General features: G+C 37.9%; 2 protein-coding genes across 2 annotated transcripts in view; both read left to right on the top strand.

Annotated features, from left to right (window-relative positions):
- Nucleotides 1–19,691, top strand: part of LOC115929091 (suppressor of SWI4 1 homolog) — a 55,530-nt gene extending 35,839 nt beyond the window's left edge. Inside the window, exons 14-16 of the mRNA XM_030997256.1 lie at nucleotides 18,058–18,158; nucleotides 18,830–19,448; nucleotides 19,591–19,691. Coding sequence (XP_030853116.1) covers nucleotides 18,058–18,158; nucleotides 18,830–19,448; nucleotides 19,591–19,691 — 821 coding nt within the window. The remainder of the gene's footprint in view (nucleotides 1–18,057; nucleotides 18,159–18,829; nucleotides 19,449–19,590) is intronic.
- Nucleotides 17,804–21,674, top strand: LOC100893252 (zinc finger protein 90). Its single transcript, XM_030997845.1, has 2 exons — nucleotides 17,804–18,158; nucleotides 18,830–21,674. The coding sequence occupies exon 2, from the start codon at nucleotides 19,792–19,794 to the stop codon at nucleotides 21,085–21,087; it is 1,296 nt and encodes a 431-aa protein (XP_030853705.1). The 5' UTR covers nucleotides 17,804–18,158; nucleotides 18,830–19,791; the 3' UTR covers nucleotides 21,088–21,674.
- The last annotated feature ends 1,312 nt before the right edge of the window (nucleotides 21,675–22,986 follow it).

Raw genomic sequence — 22,986 nt, 5'->3', positions numbered from 1 at the left:
TTTTTTTTAAACAGTATCTGATGTTCAATTATTGATTGTACCTATAGTTTGCATTTCAGTTTCTAGCTCGTGCGTTTATTAGGTAGTAATAATGCATTACTTAATTCATCATAATTCAGTTTTCTGTTCAGGCAGGCGCTTCGATTAAAGATAAACTTTAGTACTGGTAATGCGATTGCATTGTGAAAGAAAAGGTGTGGAAAGGATCAGAGACAGTTGATCATGTAGCATGTAAGTATTGGTGTGTACCGCAAGGTTCTGGAGTCATCAACATCATAATAAATTTGACCGAGTCTTGGTAAAGTAACAAGCACTCACATAGAAAGCTATATATGGGACAACACACATGGTGTCGGGGCTAGTACTTCCTTGATTTCCTTGTCTTTCTATGCTCATTACTCAGCCAGTATACATTTTCTTCCAAAATTGTTTGGCACATGTCATTTATTTGTAATCTTGAACATTCAGTGTAAGTTTCGTTTGATTCTGTGAGAAATTTTTTTTTTTTTTTACCAGTACTGGAGTTTATCTTTAACATGATTAAGATGACTATATTACTGCGAAACACAAACGTATAATATGTCTAGTGTTAACTTGAATTTTCTTTGACTTTGATATGTCTCTTATATCAAATTGCTATCGAGATTCCAAGAAAGGGTAACATTCTGCTTTCTCGGTTTCTTAAACTGGCAGGTATGTTGACGATGTTTAAAAAAAACTCTTTTTATATCATGAACAGAAAATAGATTTTGATGAATTTGACTGTACTATGAAGTTTACTGCATTATCAGAGTATTAAAACGGGGTTGGAATATGCCAACAGCAGAAATATCTTCCTGATTTGCAGGGAGGCTTTCTGATTTTTCAATTTTGTTGTACTTACTCCACACACATATTAATGCCTCCCTTATTTTTTCGAAAGATTTATTCCAATTATGCTGTATGCAATTGATAGAAATATCCCTGATTTCTGAATGAATCCTCCCTGAAAGCTGAATTTAAAGGTTGGCATATACTGCATTATACAATGGAACATTGGCGTTATGTATAGTGGCTGGCATCTACCAGCTTTGTCCTTTTATTTATTGCAGTCCACTGCACTTTAAATGAATTTCCCCGAAAAACTATTTAGAATGATACTTATGTCTAAAGACTGATTTGGTAAATACATTCTGATGAATTTTACCGCACTATGAATTGTACTGCATTATCAGAGTAGTAGATGGTGGGGGGGGGGGGGGGAGGGTTGGTGGAATAGGAGAATGGAGAATTGGTGCTATGTATGAGGGCCGGCATCTAACAGCTTTATTTTTGATATTGCAGTCCACTGCGCTTTAAATTTGTTTTTTGAAAAATATTTTTGGTCTTTTCGGAATTTGGTCACAAAAACAAAACAAACAAAAAATATAAAGAAAAGGAAATATAATGTGATTTAAGAACTATCCACATCGTATTATCCTTTGTATTTCGAATCTTACGAATGATATTCATATTAAATAACATAAACAACATGTTAATGTTGGCCCCGCAAAGAGAGGCAGTCTGATCTGAGAAAATTGTCATTCCACCATGTAAAATCATCTTGTTATGATGTTTGAATACACTGGAGTCTTCCTTAGGGGTAGGTTAGTCACATTCTATCTATCTTGGCTCTTAAACTTGACTCTTTTGACAGACTTCCACCTTAAAGGTACTATGTCCCATTTGCAGGCCAAAAAAATGAAAAAGTTAAATTCCAACTGCATTTGAAAGATAATACTAATTTAGAACTTCCCTAAAAAAGGTGGGGCTTGAAAACGTCTTCAAGTGGGAAAATAACTACTATTAGTTGTCAAATCGACTTTAGGGCTATAGAGCCCAAAAGTAATAGTCTTGATTTTCAGACAATTGTACCGAATGGTCATTACGTTTTATGCTGCGCAAAGATTCAATCAGTTTAATCTTGGCAAGCACAAGAAGTGGGTTATTGATGCTGACAAATGCTCATGTACCCTTTAAAACTCTTTCCATGTATGTTATTACCAAAGAAGAAAAAAGCCAGTCAGTCACTCAATAGTGTCTGACAGTGAGGTCTAGGAAGTAAATGCGTTTCCTTGCATAATTTGAATATGAGGACACTGCTAACGTTTAAATTTCACAGATAGGACATACATGACATATTCATAATTCCTGCAAAGTTCTACAGCATTTGAGATTGGCTGCAAAAGGGACATAGTACCTTTAACAAGTAGGCTAAATAGTTATTTTTTGCAAAGATTGCGTCGATACCAGAAAAATAGAGTGGGATACAGTAATAATATTCGTCCTTGTTTTCACGAATTACGGTAGTGAGGAAAAACGTGACGCAAAGTGAATGCAATTTTTTTCACTACCGTCACTTCGTGAAAACGGCGAATATTATGATGTAGAAGAATTTACGAATAGAGAATAAGAAGTTTGTCTTACTTAGCCACATAGACGCGCGCACGCACACTTACACATACATACACAATATATCTGTATCTACAGGTACATCAATATCTTCTCTTCTAAAGTATATCTTATAAGCATCGTATACACAAAAGTTTGCATGTACTCTTTGTTTTGCTATACAACATTACTTGAAACATTACTGGTATACATAATTGTCAATTTATCTGACTTCTGTAAAAGACGAAAGCAGGAGTTGTTTATAGTTTATAGTAACTCAACTGTAGTTTTTGAAGTGCTATTATCATTGTTTGAGCGGCCCTTCGATATAAGTGGTCATTGAAAATGAAATTACATCAGATGACAGAATATTTTGATTTATTACAAAATGTGCTGTTTAATCGAACGACGTATAAAGGGCAATATCTTTAATATTTGAGCCTCGAACGGTATTCAGAAGACCACCGTTTAAAGTGTTAATTTCATGGCACATAACGCAATATCTTAATCTCCACTTCTTCATGAATGGATGCATTCCATATCTTTATCACATTGCTCTACTTGAATTATATTGTTGTTAATGTAATCTTTCGAGACATGTGTGTTATTTTTTTATTATTATGATGCACCAAGCGTCATATTAAATGTTATTACTTTTGTCATTCGCACGTGAACTGGCTTAATTCAGCAGGTCTTTATTTAAAATAAAAGAACCTGTTTCCAAATATTCCAGGTCCGTGGTCCCATTTCGGACTTATAGCAAGTCATACGATTATTACATTTATTTCCTTGCAGTACGTTCAGAACAAAATGTTGGTCTTTAAAAACAGGAGACGTTGTTTTTGCGAAAAAACAACTAAGGGAAACGTTACGCGGGGTTTCCCCTTATACCACAAACGAGAAGACATTATGGCGAACAACGACAAGCACGAAGTGTTCCATTCATGAATGATCTATAGTGTACTTATTTTTAGTTTACACGAGACGTGTAATATAATGGTCTTTGTATTCGAAAAATATCTGTAGTATATTTCCACTCAAGGTGAGACTCTGCCCTACTTTTGCAGGCGGTTTTTATGCAATTTATTTGGGGAGGAAGCCAGAAATAAAATGCAAGAAAAAAATGAATTTTGATAAAGAAGCATTGTTGTATTGTTTTACATCGCAGATGATAACTTCAAGATTACACCATATGGAAAGGCATAATTATATTGAAGGTTTGCTGTAGACAATTTTTGGCGCCTTAATTAGCCTGCTGAAATGATATTTAAGCGGTCGCAGAGAATTAAATCAATAAGTGTCACAGTAATCAAGAATAATTCAGATGGATTTTGTTTCTATATTCTGTTAACCATGTAGATCTACGTGTAATACATTAATTATATCAAGTTTTTTCAAAGAAAAGAAAAACAATTCCCCAATTCAGGACTAGGGGTCTCCTTGTTGAAGTGATTTGAATTCGAAGTCTATTGTCCTATGATTAAAACATAACAAAACGGTTTACAAAGTTATATATAATAATATCAAATATAAATGGAACGAGAATTTGGTACTTTGAACATTGGAATACATTATCTGGTTAACTAAAACAGACAATTGCAATGCTACACATGAAAATTTAATGTCAAATATCAAATACCACGATGTTAAATCAGACTAACGGTTAAAAGGGGAGAAGGACAACTAAAGAGAGGGAGGAAAAGAAAGGAAACATTTTTTTTCTTTTCGATATCTCAACTATTTGGGTTAAAATCGGGAAGAAATGAATCCAGCAGCGCGAAACATCTTATTTGTAAGATAAAATGTTCAATTCGTAAAGAAATACTGAATAAAACCGTTTACGACCATTCGATACTGTGATCTGAAACAAATGATAGACCTCTCTCTCCTCAAACCTTCAAGAAGATTTAGGTCGTAAAATGAAATACTGGTAAGACGGATAAGATTGATGACGAAAAGTCTGGTTGTTTACGATTCATAATAAACTTCCCATATTAAACATTTTCCTGTGCATTAATACCTCAAGATCGTCTAGACTTTTGATAATTTGAAAATGTATATAAAGTCTTGTATGATTTCAGAAAAGTATTGTCTAAAATTTCGTTCGCCTCGGTTCAATTGTTTGTGTCCTTTAGACATGTTCACATCGGCGTGTATAAGCTGGTATGTGTGGTGGATATGGATTTGTATTGGTGTGGGCGTGTGGGTGTGCTTATGGGTGTGGTTTTGTGTATAAATTAAATGTGTGATATTTGTGAACAAGACAAACTGAAGAGTTATCCGTCTCTACGTCACGATCCACTGACGTAATTCCATATTTGAGAATCGCACAGCTGTAGTGAGCTCACATTTCTTACATTCATAAATTTCTTATTATTGGTCCGATTTATTTCAAACATTAGTCATTCTGTTTCTCTGATGTTTCTGCTTTCATTCACATGAACTTATTACAAGGGTTGGCTTTGACTTTAATGTATTTGAGTGTCGCAAGATTGAAACTATAGCATTATTCAAAAACAAAAATTGCACAAACTTGAGTTTATGTCGGCTTTTTTTTTTTTTTTTTTTTTTAAAGTTTTGTTAAAATACAAATACTCCTGTAATTTATATTAACTTGTTTTTCGTGGTTTTTTACATTGTTTTGTTTACTTGTCACACATTTTACGGACTTTGAATCTTAGACTTAGAGACTGCGCCCGACACAGCATATATATATATATATATATATATGGATATTTTTGGATATCAAAACTTAAAACCCTACACCCAGATGGGATCATTGTTGATCAATAAGGCAATTAACACACCGACATATCAGACGCACGTAAACTTTTGATCACATAAAAACTGCCTCAACGCAGTGTATTCGATCTTAATTTTAATTTTATTTTTAGTCTTTGATTCTCACGTTTTATCCTTGCATTTGTTTTGCAATGTAGGGTCAATATACTCCAACCAATCGGACTGCGTACACTCCAATGCATTTGAATGATGCCTTCTATCCTCCTCCCTCTCCCCTCCCTAGACACAGGTCATGACACCGGCTGTGTCATAGATCAGTAACATCCGTGTCACAGGTCAGTAATCCACACTTGACCGCACACCACTGCACGTACACATATATCACATAAACTGTATAAACACACACACAGCACCGACAGCTCAACACACAAGGAAGGTAAAACACTTTGAAATTGCATTATCATTTCTAAGTTTATTCCGAAGTATTTCTCGTAATAATTTTTGCTATGTTCTTGATGCTTCAATATGATTGAGTGATTTATTAAATTTGTATGCCATGTATATTTGTTCATACGTATTAGTTTCTGTATGTGTCTGCACTTCCGAACCTGAAGAAGGCCTCATAAGCCGAAAGCTCGTAATAAAATTGTTAAGTACAGCTACGTCTCACGTTCCTAGACCATTTTCTTCTCGTCTACATTTTCTGGAACACCCGTTGACATTTCAGAGTTGAGAATTCTAGCACTTTTATATATATAATCCTACATGGTACATTAAGTGGATATTATAAAAATCCTAACCCTAACCCTAACCCTAAACCTAACCCTATTCCTAACCCTTACCCTAACCCTAATCCTAACCCTAACCCTAATGTCTACTTAATGACTCATTTTTTCACTCCAAATGTCCCTCCAACGACGACTTTAGTAATATTACATATATAGAGAGAGATATAGAGAGAGATATATAAAACAAATTGGGCCTTCTATGAGAAATAAAACGTAAAATAACGTTTAATGACAATGTCGTGCACTTAACGTTATTGATAAATGAATGGACGATAATAGTGAACTTAAGAAAATCATGCGTAGGCCTAATTTTAAATAACAATTTTCTTTCAGTAGCAATATTCAAAGATGAAGAAATATTATCTAGTTTTCAAACTGTTTTAGTAATAATATTTATTTTTTAAAACCTTCAGGTGTATTTTCCATAAAATAATTTGCGACTCAGGTGAAAAAGCCAATTAAAGATAAACTTTAGTACTGGTAATGCGATTGCATTGTGAAAGAAAAGGTGTGGAAAGGATCAGAAACAGTTAATCATGTAGCATGTAGGTATTGGTGTGCACTGCAAGGTTCTGTAGTCATCAAAATCATAATAAATTTGACCGAGTCTTGGTAAAGTAACAAGCACTCATATATAAAGCTATATATGGGACAACACACATGGTGTCGGGGCTAGTACTACCTTGATTTCCTTGTCTTTCTATGCTCATTACCCAGCCAGTATACATTTTCTTCCAAAATTGTTTGGCACATGTCATTTATTTGTAATCTTGAACATTCAGTGTAAGTTTCGTTTGATTCTGTGAGAATTATTATTATTTTGTTTTACCAGTACTGGAGTTTATCTTTAAGCGTTAGACCTACGCATAAACTATACAAATACAGTTGACAACTGTTCATAATCCTTGCACCGTGAAAAGGTTGGGCAATATTTTTCAAAACTTTACCCAACGTTGTGCCAATAGTCAACCCAACCATCTATTGGGCAATATTTTGTCAAGGTAATTGCATAATATTGTTTCGTATTTTGACCAAAATTTGGGCAAAGATATGACCCTTCAACTGCCCGACTATGGTAGCCCACTTCTTGGGAAAATCTTAACCAAACAGAATTTATTTTTCGAAACACACTCAAAATGTACACACATCGCACACCCGCTAAAATAAGTCTATTCACTTAAAAATATGTAATTCACCGTGCTTAGTTTACGAGATATTGTTCGTATTGTCCTCAACGACAGCTAAGCGTTCTATAAATAGTAACTGTGCTATAAATAGTAAACTTCCTTTTTGTTGTTTGCAATTGTATGCCGCTAAAAATCAAATGGGTTACGCTTCAAAAAAGGTCTGTGACCGGGACCTAGAGGCGTATTTCTTTATACGATTTCACCTGCTCACGACACCCACCCACATACACATACAACCTCAAACACACACACACACAAGCAGTGGCGTACGCAGGATTTTTTCAAGGGGGGGGGGGGGGGGGGGGTTTAAAATCGGGTCCAAAATTTCGCAACGACTCAGGAAAATTTGAAAATCGCGCCGGCCAAAAAGTCGCTCAGTGGTGGGGGGTGAGGGGGGGGGGGGGGGGGGGTAAGCGGACACTTTTTTTTTTTTTTTGGGAGCCCAAAAAAAATCGCAACGACTCAACCGACCTCTGAATAAGCGGGGGGGGGGGGGGGGGGTAAGAGGACACTTTTTTTTTTTTTTTGTCTCAAAATTTGAAAATTTGACATTTTGCTCCGTTGGGGGGGGGGGGGGGTAAGGTCGCCTTTCTTAGGTCAGCCATGGGGGTAATTTTTTTTTTTTTTTTTTTTTAAATAATTAAAAAAAAAGGGGGGGGGAGGGGGGTTTTAGGGATTTTTTAGGGGGGTTTACACACATAAAAATACCAAAGGGGAGGGTTTAACCCCCCAAACACCCCCCCCCCCCTGCGTACGCGCCTGCACACAAGTACACGTGTAATCGCAATCAATTGGGGAAGTAAGCATTAGACAACACACACCACACACCCACACACACACACGCACACGCACACACAAATAGATATTGCATGCTTATGCCTAAAATGATTTTTTTTTTTTAAATAACAAATTTCTTTAGTGGTTTACCTACGACAAATGTCTAGAGCAATATCTCAAGATGAGTCGGAAACAGTATTTTTCTTCTTCTTCTATGTACCCTTGCACAGGGTTCCTTTATTAATTATCAACATCATCACCCGGAAATGAACCTGGTTCACGAAAATATTGTGACCCAGTTCTGGTACGACCAGGGAACTCACATGCCCTGGTACGACTTACTATGCACGAAGAGTAAGAGAGAGAGAGAAAGAGAGGGGAAGCGAATCGCAGTCGCTGGAAAGGCACGGATGATGTGCACGTTGTGTATACGTGTTAGCTAGTCTCGATGTAATTCGCTGCAGCTGCAGACCCCTGTTGCAAATTATTCTTGGAGACTCGGAGGTGATAGAGATGGGGGCAGTGCTGATCAATATTCGATAGGGCCTAACTCTAAAACAATCTAAAGTGGAAACGGTCTTGACAGCTAGGTTGATTAATGTTTGCTTAAGGGGCTTTTTAATTAGCATTAGTCTTTGAGTGGTGGAACATTTTCTAATCCTTGCCGCTGGTAAACTCTAAAAAACCATTCTCTTGTAATCACTTATTGCTATATCTCCATGGTTCCAGTGGCATACTTCCTCTGAACAACAAAACAACCAATCCAAAAGTATTCCAACAAAAACACCCACAATGCGTTGTTCACTCGATGTCAATTAACTGCTTAATTTCAAGTATATTTCAAAGTGCCCTTCAGTTGGTAGGGTTTTATTTTTTTGGAATGAAAAACATGTAGAAGACTGCAATACAAGCGGTCCCCCTCCCCCTTCCTTTCTTTTTCTGTCAGGCGGTTCCTTATTCTTTATTTCTTTCTCTCTCTCTCTCCATTCCTCTCTCCCTCTTCTCCACATCTACCCGCTCCCCTTTTCTCTTCTACCTCCATTTTGTCTTACCTCTGATAATGCGATTGAACTTTTAATATGTTCAGTAAAATATTCGAGGATTTATGCAATGCAAATTTGTATAATTGATGTACTATATTAGTTTTGACATTGATCTACATTATTTTGCCACACTCCACCCAGGTGAAGTAAATGGGTACCTGGTTGGAATTTATTCCTTGAAACGCAGCGCGCGTAACAGCTGCACTGCTAAAGCCAGGGTAATTATGCTGCATTATTGTAGAGCGCTTAGAGACGTCTGACAAAGTAAGTGTTAGGCGCTATATAAGCACTGTAATTATTATTTTATGTCAACATAATGGTTGATAGTAGGTACCTCTTCTATTCCATTTTTATTTGCATTTTTGCATTTTTTATGTTCTATGTTGTGAGTTGAAAGCTGCATGTTCGATATTTTTTTTATCATCATAAACCAATTCAATCAATTAATTATATCATAATGATTGTAGTGATTGTAGTGACGCCCTTGAACTAACGCTGGCTTCATTTTCAAATCTTTAATTTTATTCATTCATTATATGCATGACTGTTTCTCAGAATTTAATGATCATTACACGTTCAAGGCTGTCGATTGCATTCAAATCTACGTAACAGTCTACATTAAAATGCCTAACTCATGGCGACTCGTTCATAATTGATATCCTTTATACCGTGCTTACGGGTGTGAAATTAAAAAAGAATGTGCTAAAAGTTCTCGACTTTGGGACCTTTAGACCGGCTTATTAGGTTCCTGATGTATATTTTGTGTTGAAAAGATTCTTTTGTTGTTGATAGGATTTTCTCAGACAAGACAACATGCAACTCTATTTTAGATAAAGAACAACTATTTTTATGTCAAAAGCTATCGAAATTAAGGTACTTCTAAGCAAGAAAAGAGCTGAGCTTTATGAGAAGTTGAGGTATTTGAAAACAACCTTATTGAGATAGATTTTATGGATGTTATACTTCAACCATCCATAGGAACTAAATTTAAAGTGCGTACATTTCCATCCATTGCTCCTCCGAATTAGAGACAATAATAGAAAAACTTTAAATGAATATAAAATGTGCAATCATTAGATGTTTTACCATATCATTTTGATATTTCTTCCCTTAAAGGTACTGTGTCCCATTTGCAGGCCAAAAAAATTAAAAAGTTAAATTCCAATTGCATTTGGAAGATAATACTTATTTAGAACTTCTCTAAAAAAGGTGGGGCTTGAAAATGTCTTCAAGTGGGAAAATAATGACTATTAGTTGTCAAATCGACTTTAGGGCTATAGAGCCCAAAAGTAATAGTCTTGATTTTCAGACAATTGTACCGAATGGTCATACGTTTTATGCTGCGCAAAGATTCAATCTGTTTAATCTTGGCCATCACAAGAAGAGGGTTATTGATGTAGACAAATGCTCATGTACCCTTTACAACGCTTTTCATGTATGTTATTACCAAAGAAGAAAAAAGCCAGTCAGTCACTCAATAGTGTTTGACAGTGAAGTCTAGCAAGTAAACGGGTTTCCTTGCACAATTTGAATATGAGGACACTGCTAATGTTTAAATTCCACAGATAGGACATACATGACATATTCATAATTCCTGCAAAGTTCTACAGAATTTGAGGTCGGCTGCAAAAGGGACATAGTACCTTTAAGAGGCAGACAAGCCAATTTAGCCAAATTGGTCAAATCTTTGAGAAATGATATGGGTAAATGGTTACACTGATTACAACTTATATAGCTCAGAATATTATTCTCCACCAGAGAATCTGGGTAAGTATGCGACAAGATAATTCAAGGAATAAATGACATACTATATATACACGTATTTCCCGATGGGATATTTTTTCATCCATTATTACATTTTTAAAGCTGTTTCATGAACCCGTGAAATAAAGGTGGGTCATGTTTAAGTTCATCACACTAAACACACATAACTCTTTGTTTGAAATTTATCAATGCATTATTCAAATATCGAAATTATTCAAAGGACGCGGTGCGTATTTTTAGGCCTCTAATCACACACCCGCTAAAATAAGTCTATTCACTTAAAAATATGTAATTCACCGTGCTTTACGAGATAGTTCGTATTGTCCTCAACGACAGTTAAGCGTCTTATAATAATTGTATAAATAGTAACTGTGCTATAAATAGTAAACTTCCTTTTTGTTGTTTGCAATTAATTGTATTCTGCTCAAATCAAAGGGGTTACGCTTCGAGAAAGCTTGTGACTGGGACCTGTATTTCTTTATACGAATTAACCTCTCAAGTACACCGACCCACATACGACTCACCTCAAACACACACACGCAACGCTCACGCACAATCGCATTAGACAACACACACCAATCGTTACATATTTTACCGATATCATTATGATATGGCAGACCAGCCAGTCTAGCCAAATTGGTCAAATCTTTGAGGGATAGTTTTTTATCCATTATTACATTTTTAAAGCTGTTTCATGAACACGTGAAATAAAAGTGGGTCAAGTTTAATTTGATCTCACTAAACACACCTAACTCTTTGTTTGAAAGTTACTAATGCATATTTAAAATATCGAAATTATACAAAGGTTACGGTGCATATTTTAGGCCTCTTTAAGTAGGAATCGACATCCAGGGAAAATTAATTGAAATGGAATGTAAAAGTTTCCGTTTTAAGGTACTATGTCCCATTTGCAGGCCAAAAAAATGAAAAAGTTAAATTCCAACTGCATTTGAAAGATAATACTGATTTAGAACTTCCATAAAAAAGGTGGGGCTTGAAAATGTCGTCAAGTGGAAAAATAACGACTATTAGTTGTCAAATCGACTTTAGGGCTATAGAGCCCAAAAAGACTAGTAATAGTCTTGATTTTCAGACGATTGTACCGAATGGTCATTACGTTTTATGCTGCGCAAAGATTCAATCAGTTTAATCTTGGCAATCACAAGAAGTGGGTTATTGATGCTGACAAATGCTCATGTACCCTTTAAAACTCTTTCCATGTATGTTATTACCAAAGAAGAAAAAAGCCAGTCAGTCACTCAATAGTGTCTGACAGTGAAGTCTAGCAACAGTGGCGTACCTGGGGTACTCCGTCAGGGGGGGCAAGCGACCGAAACAAACAAAAAAGGCGATGCTAATTTTCACTTCTGGCGAGCGAGCGAGCAAAAAAAAATCTTTAAGTAACGTTTGGTATATAAACTGCTATTGTTGCAAGTTGGGGGTGGGAACATTCACTTGTTAGCGACGTTAATTTCATTTTTTTGCAAACGAGCGTAGCGAGCAAGAAAAAAAAATCACTTCTTTTTTATAAACTTGGTTCAATTGTCCCATGCAGGGCGCGGGAACAAAATTGTGTTTAGGCTAATTTTATACCCATTATAGCTAGCGAGCGAAAATACATCTTTCTCTCAATGAATTGCTATATCAAATTTGTTTCATTGTTGCAGGTCGGGGGCGGGCACAATCGTGTTTAAGGCAATGTCAATCCCATTTTAGCGGGCAGGCAACCCCCTACATTTCTCTTTTTAATGATATTGTAGCAGGTTAGTGGTGGGCACATAATTCCACGAGCTAGCGAGCGTAGCGAGCGAGCGAAAAAAACCACTTCTCTTTTATAGGGAAAATATGGTACATAAACTTGGGTTCATTGTTCCATGTCAGCGACGTGATTATTAAAAGCGGTGTTATTTCTATTTTGGCGAGCGAGCGTAGCGAGCGAGCGAAAAAAAAAATCACTTCTCTTTTATAGGGAAAATATGGTACATAAACTTGGGTTCATTGTTCCATGTCAGGGACGTGATTATTAAAAGCGGTGTTAATTCTATTTTGGCGAGCGAGCGTAGCGAGCGAGCAAAATTTTTGTAATGATAGTTGGTTCATAAATTTCAGATTTTTTTGCTGCAGGGCAGGGCTTACACAATCATGTTTAAGGTGATGTTAATTCCGTTTTGGCGAGCACGAGCACACCACAACTTCTTTGAATAACGTTTGGTACATAATTATTAACTGGTTGTTGCAGGTTGGGGCGGGCACGTTAGCGGTGTCAATTCCATTTTGGAGAGCGAGCATAGCGAGCAAGCAAAAAAAAAAATTCTCTTTTAATAGAAATTAATAAATAAACTTGTTTTTATTGGTGCAGGTCAGGATGGACGCAATCGCGTTCAACGCGATTCAATTCCTTTTTGGCGAGAGGGCGAAAAAACTCTTCCATTTTTGATTATATTGTTGCAGGTCAAGGGTGGGCACAATTGTTTCCAAAGCAATGTCTATTCATTTTATTCGCGAGCGAGTGTAGCGAGCGAGAAAAATGAATTAGTCTCTTTTTAGTAACATTTGGTACATACATTGTGTGTTATTGTTGCCATGGTTGCAGGTCGGGGCCCGTCGGGGCAGGCACAATTGTATTCCAGGCAATGCTAATCCTTTTCTTTTTTCAGGGGGACGAGCAAGTGAAAACATTTAATACAAAATAGGCTAGCAAGCAGTTCGCGCCAGCGAAGAGTTTCGAATTTGTTATATCACTTATTTTCCTATTTTCATTTGTCTTAATTTTTCAGGGCCGTATGCGGAATATTTTTCTGGTGGGGGAGGGGGAAAGATGCGTTAAAAGTTTTCGAAGAATCTCAAAAGCAAAAGGAGTGAAGGGAGTTCGAGCGACCGAACTAGTCATGAGGGTACTTTTGCATTTTCAAAAGTAGAATTGAAGGATTTGGTATAGGCCTACACTACATTTTCAGGAAAAAAAACTGTACGTTTTCAAAATATCTGGGGTCAACTGCCTCCCCACCCCCCCCCCCCCTGGTGCGTACGGCCATGGTCTTTTTTTTTTAATTTCCCAATTTTCCTTTCCTTTTCTTTTCCCTTTTTCTTCCTTTTTTCTTCTTCTTCCTTTTTTCTTTCCTTTTCCTTTTTTCCTTTTTTCTCTTTCTTTCCTTTTTTCTTCCCTTTTCTTTTTTTCTTTTTCTTTCCTTTCCTTTCTTTTCTTTTCTTTCCCCTTTTTCTTTTTTCCCCCTGGAGCCCGTCAGGGGGGGGCACTCTGCCCCCCCTGCCCCCCCCGTAGGTACGCCAGTGTCTAGCAAGTAAACGGGTTTCCTTGCATAATTTGAATATGAGGACACTGCTAACGTTTAAATTTCACAGATAGGACATACATGACATATTCATAATTCCTGCAAAGTTCTACAGCATTTGAGGTTGGCTGCAAAAGGGACAGAGTACCTTTAAAGGCCCACTGCACTACTTATAGCTACTTGCGCCCTCTATATAACAAACAATGACTAATCGGTGACCATTGGTCCCCCATGATCCTCTTTTTCTTATGTTAACTGAGAGCTGAGTTGATGAGATAACCACCTGTCCAGTGACCTTGCAGGGCAGTCTAATCCCTCCTATAAACTACGGCAGATAAGCTTTAAAGGAAAATCTAACCTTACAAAAAAAGTTACTCTATTAATATAATAACAGAAAGTAGAAAATTCAGAGAAGCAGACTATCTTGTAAAAGTTTGAGTGACATCGGACATACAATAAGAAAGTTATACATTTTTGAAAGTTGTAATCACTATAATAATGGAAGGAAATTTTCATATTGGCTGAATATCATTGTGACGTTGTGCCTGACAACTTTGAAAATAAAGACTACTGATAACGGTTCAGATAATAATACATACGATGAAAAATAATTTTTTCTTAAGCAGTGGTTTGCGAGTGGAGGTTCTGCCCCAGTTCTGCCATTATACAAGATGACGATATTTTTGGATATTCAGACTTCGAACCATATGGCTGGTTCGCGTATACCGCTCTTCCTCTGTGTACATTAGGTCAACCAGGAGTAGCGGTGTCAAGCAACCTTTTCCCCATGCTAGTTTGAGAATTCAGACTCTTTCAGAATATTTTTGTATATTCATTTATCGGATAGAACAGTGGAAATGTGAGCGAAATATGACATATTTTAGACAAATGTAGTCTGTGAATTATAATCATCTTTGAAATTGCGTTAATTTGATGGTTTTGATAATGATGCTAATATTATACTGGGTTTATAACGCGCCTTATACATTATACAGTCAAACATGACGCCCAAGGGTTAGTGGTCACTGTAGATACACTAATATACAGGTTCTTCAACCCATACTTTCTTCTAGAGGGAGCCAATGTAGATGATCACTATAGACAGGTGGCCTTCATAGAGAGGGAGCAATTTCATTTCCCTAAGTTACCTGTCATGTCCCATAGAAATCATTTTTTTTTGTGGTCATCTTCTCACATTTCAATAGCGGGTAATTGATTTTGAGTTCATTCGGTTGCGATCGAGTCAAGCGACCTTTTCCAGAAGCTAGTTTGGAAATTCAGACTCTTTCAGAATCTTTGTATAATAATTTATTATATTGTCGAATCGAAAAGGGGAAATGGAAGCGGGAAGAAAAAAAAAATGAAATTTTGGCAAACGAAGTTGGCGAACGATAATGCTCTTTTTGCTCTTCAAAATCTGTATCTCATTTGTTGCTTTTGAATTAATGACAATAATGTTCGATGAAGGGTATTGGGTGTGGTTATCACTTTCCAAGTGCGAATAACATGATAATGCCATGCACTGGTATTGTGTGACTATAGCGTTTATACAAGGTAAATACTCGATCGGGTGAATGCCATGGAACCTTTCTGTCGGCGGAAATACCCAGACTATGAAGTAGAAGCTAGTTTGCAAATGCAGACATTTTGCGTATATTTAAGGCAAGCGGAATCGCAATAATGTCACGCAACCTTTCTGCGGCTGCAATCAGATTTTGAATCGCGTGCTAGTTTGCAAATTCAGACTCTGTAATTTTAATTTAGACATACAAGGTATTCATGCTATCTCCTCCTCTCTCTCTCTCTCTCTCTCTCTATCTCTCTCTCTCTTGCCGCTGAGTTACTAAATAAGTCTTGAGGTAGTCATAATTTTACGTTTTATGGTCTTGAATATTATTAAGGTCTTCACATTTTAATTGTAAGTTACAATCATACAGGTGCTTACCTAACCAGCTTTGACCAGGGGGCGTTTCACAAAACTTGTCATCAGTGACGAATGACAGTGTTTGTTATAAGCTACTGCAATCCTTGCTTCTGATTGGTTATCAACAGATTTGTCACTGATTTTTGTCATTGGTCATTGAAAAAAAAAAAGAAGCTTTATATGAAACGGGTCCCAGACGTCTAGTATCACGCGGGATCGTCCCGTATTTCAATCATATTTGTCCCGGGGCGCCATTATGTATTGTGATCCCAGAGGTCTTATCTCAGTCATGTAGAAATACTGTAAGCATGCGTGACCACAGGTTTTACAGACACCCCCTAAACGAGGATTTCTTCTGAAGCCAATGGGTATTTATATAATATTGGATGGCTTTGAATGTGATACAAGAATATATTGTCATAGCGACAACATTCTTGTATCACACGAAAAGAAAGCCATACAATATTATTATTATTATCTATATCAGGCTGACTAGCAAAATAAGAAATTTCGATTATCAAGCAATATTGTACCGATAGTTGAAGTTCCCGGATGACAGAGCGATATGAAAACAACATTGATCTGCCATCCGGGTACTGCGCTAAAGATATTAATGCACCGATTTAATGTAGGCCTAACCACTTGGAAGCCTTACATAGATAATAATGATGTATTGCGCTAAAGATATTTAATACACTGATTTATTGTACCACTTGAAAGCCTTATATATATATATATATATATATATATAATAATGATGTATGATAATACACAAGCTGAGAAGTCTGCCAGTTTAGCGTGCTTGTTTTGCTCGTTCACTACGTTTTAGAAACTTGAGAGATTATATTTGGGTATATTTAAGACGACAAAGATTTCAGTGCTATTAAATTTGCACTGATAACATCTTTCCATTGACGTAAAGAAAATGATTTAAATCAAGAACAAAAAATATTGCGACTGTCGGTAGGACTATGTAGTAACAAAGTAGATACCTTTAAATACATGCCCTTTAAAGCCTTACTTCTCTGCCAATACCCTTGACAAAAGGGTGTGTTGGGATTACATCGGTATAAATTATGACGGTATTGAAAAGGGCGGTACTCATGAATAAATTACAATAGATTTTTTTAACAAAGAACCATCTTAGAATTACAGGCATGAGAATGTATACCAGATGGTATCGAATATAATTTTATTGTAAAAGAGAAAACGTCTATTATTGTTCTCTTTCTTGATATTGGTTGGAAACAACAGTTTTTTTTTTTTGGGGGGGGGGCGGGAGGAGGGGCGGGTCAATATACTATCATAATACTATCATGTCAATGCACTATTAGTGTTTTTGTATCAAAGTAACAGTATATGCCTATCAACCTTGAGTATCCAATCGATAATCATATTCCAGATCAAGAGTGAATTCCGTTTAGGTGATTATCAGAAACTCTAGTAGTAAGAGTTTCCTTTTCTGGTGCATGAAAATAGCCTGTCCTGCTCCTTTATTATAGACCTAACAGAATGACTTGTTTCGGATGAAATGGTGATCGGCAATTTCAAACTAACTGAATGAAGCAAACAATCGAACCAATCCTAACCATAGCAAAAATACATTGTTTATAGAGGAACTTTTTTTAATGTAACTTTGTATATAGGTTTAAATTTTGAAACATGGAAGTATGACTTGACACACGTACACACGCACACAAAATAATATACACATTCACAGATATTTCTCATTTACGGAATCGACTTTTAGGTCTACACAATTTAAAGCAAATATTCTTCAAACATTTTACATTTCATATACATATTCGTATTTCTTTTAACTCTTTTCCAATTCGCATTAATATACATGACATACATATATTCGGCGATGATGTCGTATGATATTAAATGGCATTATTATCAACAACAAAAAAATCATTTTAATAAGAGGTATAGGGGTTGAAGTATGGAGGGCTGATAGAACAAAATGCATCATTGCTTTTCGAGGCGTTATCCCATGAAATTTGATGAGAAACAACAACACAGGGAAACTAATCATTTTGTCGTTGATGTTGTTTTATCTTTCAGTTATCTGATGCTATAATAGATTAGAAGCATACGGGACTTACCAGACCCTTCATCTTCACTACCCAGTACCTGACTTGGAAGTCTCCTTCACTGCAATGCGTTTCATCGACGACAGAGACCTAAGGCAGTGGGTCCAGGAGAACCTGCAACGAAAGCTGGTCCAACAGGTGGGTCCATAGTAGCACAGTGGTTTTAAAGCCACACTGTACTATTTAATTGCGCCCTCTATATAGCAAACAATGCCTAATCGGTGCCTGTTGGTCCCCCGTGATCCCCTTTTTCTTAACTTAAATGAGAGCTGATTTGATGAGATAACTACCTGCCAGTGACCTTGCAGGGAGGTCTTATCCCTCCATGCCAAACTAGTGCAGAGGGGTTTAAAGCCCCACTGCGCTACTTGTATCTACTTGCTCCCTCTATACATGTATATAAAACAATGCCTAATCGGTGCCCGTTGGTCCCCCATGATCCCCTTTTCTTATTGTAATTGAGAGCTGTCGGAGTTGGCTGGAGTTGATGAGATAAACACCCGTCAGTGACCACGCTGGGAGGTCTAATCCCTCCTGGCCACACTAATGCAGATTTAAAGGGTACATATACATGCAAGTTTTAATTGAATGGATGAGGTGAACCATGTTTTGAGCAACCGACACGGAACAAATCTTTCCCTCTTCATTTACTGCAGTTTTTAAATATAAATATGTGTCTGCGTATACACGTTGACTAATATCTGTACCTATTTTAATATCAGTTTTGAGGGGAATATGTTACGTTATACAGTTCAACATCAAATTAATTGTTCATTCAATATTTTCATTTCGTTTGTTCATTGGAACAGGCACACGAGCTTGCAGTGCAGACAGGGTGCGAAGTGCTTGTTCGGTTTCAAGATGGACGGGAGTCTCCACATTGCAAGTACTACGTCACAGACAGGATGAAGCATGACTACGTGAATTACGGCGTCCGGGCTGACCCTGGTGACCTGCCGATGTCAGGTGAATCAGGATTGCCCAAGAAGTATGTCCACGACTTCACATGCCAGGTGGCTTGTGAACCCACTGGCCCTATCCCCTACGCACCGGAGCACACCGAAACACACGAGGCTGAAATCATTCGGGTACAACAGCATCCCAATATATCTGTGCAAGGTGTCCATTGTAGTGAGGAGTGGCAAAGGCTGTACAGGGAGAGATTGTGGACCCAGCAGACTTCGACGTCATCCACGTCAAAATTAGAAGCAGCCATCCACTCAGAGGTTCAAAGGCGATCGCCAGGCGCCAATGGACAACGACCGTATGTATATCCAGCAAGTGCGTTGATTCAGTCGGATGCGTCCGTACCTACTGCGACGGAGAGCCACATCGTGTCACATCTAGATGACAACGATGCTGCTCTACGAAATCTGAAGCAGTTACACCTCAAAAGACTGATGAGGCGTGAGATAGAACAAGAGGCACGTACAAACGAATTTCCTGGGCAGTCAAAGCCAGCGAATGACCATGAATGTTTTCGGGTTCTCTCCTATCTAGAAGATAACGCTGAACAACGCGAGGAATTGGTATATGTATCTCAGCAAGAGAACCCCCTCTTGCACCACAGCCACCGCCACCGCCACCTCCACCACCACCAGAGCCATGGCCACCACAACCACAACAAGAACTCCAAACACAGGATGTCAGGACGAATGGTCTCGGCTTTGATCCCAAAACGTTACCTGTTGGAAGTACACAGCAACGTTACCTATGTCGCATTTGCGAACGCACGTTTTGTGATATCTACAACTTGGTCTCTCACGCGAAAATGTTTCATTCAAGATTATCCGAATTGATTTTCGCCTGCAACTCATGCAATTCATCGTTTGAGGACGCTAGGTCTCTCCATGCTCACCTGCAGACGCACGGTAATATGGGGTTCTTTGCTGGAGCTGCTTGCCAGTTAAGGAGTCAGAGCAAAGATCGACAGAATGTCGTACAACAACGTCGATTCCCATGTCCAGACTGCGGGAAAATATTCTCAAGGTTTGGCTTCATGCAAAGTCACATTGAGCGTGTTCATGGTGGCACCAGGATCGCGGCGTCAATGGACACCACTGCCCTCTCCAAGGATACCTCTTTTCTTTCTAAAGATTCCATGGTATCTCCTAAAGGACATAATGGAGGCAACCCAGTTGAAGATATCATTGTAGTCAGAAATTCATCAGAAAATTTGTATCGTTGTATGGATTGTGAGGAGAGTTTTGACAGAGCCGAAATCCTCCAGCAACATATCAAGGAGTCCCATCTCATTCTGAAGACCAGTTCAGCACCCCCTTCGTTTACAGAAGATGATGAGCCTCCAGTTCAGCGGATGAGGTCCAAGTCAGAGGATGTAACATTCGTTGGAAAAGAGATCTACACATGTCAAGAATGTGGCAAACAGTTCCCTAGAGGAAAGCTGCTGCAGAACCATGTCAACAAATACCACATTTCAGCCGACCCCGCCGCGGTGGCAAGCCACCGAGAGGAACAGCACGAAATCGATCGGGCAGCCTTCGTCCAACCCGAACAGCAGTACAACAATAATGTGGCGAATTCCTCAGTTTCCGTCGTAAAGAAAGAACCCAATCAAGAAATACTAGATTTGAGCACCGGGAACTCGACCAGGAACTCCAGCCTGACTTTGTCAGATGATTCTAGCGATATGCCACCAGACTACCCCGTTAGCAGTCCTGACACACCGGGGAACGAGGCCAAACAGATGGAGGACCAAGAAATGGCTCATGAAAATGATGAAGGGTTTCGACGAAGGCGATTCGCTTGTGATGTCTGTGGAAAGACCTACAAGTACGGCTTCCATATGAAAGAACATCGATTGACCCATGCGGCGGTGTGTCCGTTCGTTTGTCGCATCTGCGGCATGGGTTTCTTTAGACAGAGACAGCTGAGGGACCATGAACTGAGACATACAGGAGCTTATCCGTGTCGCTGTGATATCTGTGGCAAAGGGTTCCCTCGGACATCAGAACTAAAGAGACATTTAGCGTTCCGGCATAACAGTCATCTCGATATATTTGTTAGACGAAAGTCAACGCCTTCACGGAATGGGGAACAAACATAGTGTATAAACTGTAATAGTTCGTATAATAGTGAAATACTTGGCAGTGTAAGAGCTTTACCTACATCGTGGTCATTATTTGGCGCGTTTGTATAGAATGTAAAAATGAGCTGGCCAAGCCGGAGAGGTACACAAAACCCTGGTTGTTATGATATTTATCTCATGTACGAGTACATATTCATTGTTTAATTTTATATAGTTGTTGCCGTCAAAATCTTTACGTTGTTCAATAGGATTAGAAAGAGTATCATGTTTCTTGTTGGTTGTGTACAATGAAATAATGCACTCCTAAACAATTCTGTTTCCTTTTTGCCTTTACATGTTTCGTTTAGTGACAGTTTTTTTTTTGGGTGGTAGTATTCTTAGCTGGCTTAACTTGGTCGCTTTTCGAGAGTAAATGAACCACTTGTATTTTTATTAGTTGTTACGCATTAGGCAAGATAGATGAGTTGTTTAATCATGCTGCAAATAAATTGTAAAGTACAATGTATTATGATATCTTTCTAAGCCACCCTGCCAGAGGGAGTAGATGAATTCGATTAAAGGCCCACTACACTACTTGTAGCTACTTGCGCCCTCTATATAACAAACCATGCCTAATCGGTGACCATTGGTCCCCCATGATCCTCTTTTTCTTATGTTAACTGAGAGCTGAGTTGATGAGATAACCACCTGTCCAGTGACCTTGCAGGGCAGTCTAATCCCTCCTGTAAACTATGGCAGATACGCTTTAAAGGAAAATCAAACCTTAATCGATCTACCCTTAACAGAAAGCATAACAATCAGAGAAGCAGATAGGTGAAGGTTTGAACGAAATAGGACCCCAAAAAGAGAAAACAATGAATTTTAAAATCACTATACAGTGCGTCCCAGAAAAAACGAAACCGAGAATTATCGATGTTTTATTCGAACTTGTTCACAATTATTATTAATAAATGACACATATTTGTAAAGCTTAGAGCCTCCTCTTTCATTTGATGCAACTCATACGATGCATATTTCACGCATGAGTGATTGAAAGCAATTTGAAGGAAGGAAACCAAAAAGTCATTTGGCGGGCGGTATCTGAATTTCGTAGGAAAATTCACATTTCTAAAAAGTTCAGTTTCTGCCCTTTCATATGACACCTCAATCAGGAAAAATGAGCAAGGAATGACAAAGTTCTTTTTGTTTCAAGTAGTGCTTGCATTTCCATAATTTTATCAAACGGATTCGTTTTCACTGGCTGCCTGCATGCAGTAGCAACAAACGGAATTGACAAAAGACTTAACTCCGTTTCGTTGACAATCAACCGTATACGAAAGACTTCATTTCTTCGTTTTTTTCTGGGACGCACTGTACATACGGGAAATTCAAATTGGCTGAATGTGTCAATGTGACGAAGCGCCGGATTTGTTTCCAACACACAAAATGACTAAAAATGTCCCTTTTTTCATAATGTATGACTCAAGACGATCTTTTCTTTTTAGGGAGAAGGCGTTTAGGAGAAAAACATTACAATTCATGATATGTTTGTACAAGACAGAAAAGTTGTCTGTGAATATGTCACAATCCAGTGACCAAATCCAGTGGCCAAATTACCAATTCTATTCGCATGGCGGCGATCTCATATTTCAAACACTCGTAACCGTCTTAATATTGATCCGATTTATTTCAATTCGTCGCCTTTCTGTTTCTCTTTTCCCGCTCTCATACATACGAATTATTATTGGGGTTGGATTGCCCTTTAATAATGCAGTATACTCGGGATTCGGGCTGGTATATTCGACTGGAATGGAATGCCGGATTTTAGCTTGAATAAAGGAGATGGTGCACATAGGAAAGCCAGAATCCGAAGACAGGGGCAATAGTTCATCTTTAAATCGCTAAGAGTTCATCGCTAAGAGACAACACTTTCTTTTT

Source organism: Strongylocentrotus purpuratus, unplaced genomic scaffold (genome assembly GCF_000002235.5).
Source record: "Strongylocentrotus purpuratus isolate Spur 01 unplaced genomic scaffold, Spur_5.0 spur5_scaffold_4, whole genome shotgun sequence".
In the NCBI taxonomy this organism is placed as follows: domain Eukaryota; kingdom Metazoa; phylum Echinodermata; class Echinoidea; order Camarodonta; family Strongylocentrotidae; genus Strongylocentrotus; species Strongylocentrotus purpuratus.
Note: the sequence above shows the minus strand (reverse complement) of the source record. Positions and strands in the feature narration are given on the sequence as shown.

Bases quoted from the DNA above. Each gene is read 5' to 3' on its own strand.
- LOC100893252 (XM_030997845.1), top strand. From the start codon at position 19,792: ATGTTTCATTCAAGATTATCCGAATTGATTTTCGCCTGCAACTCATGC.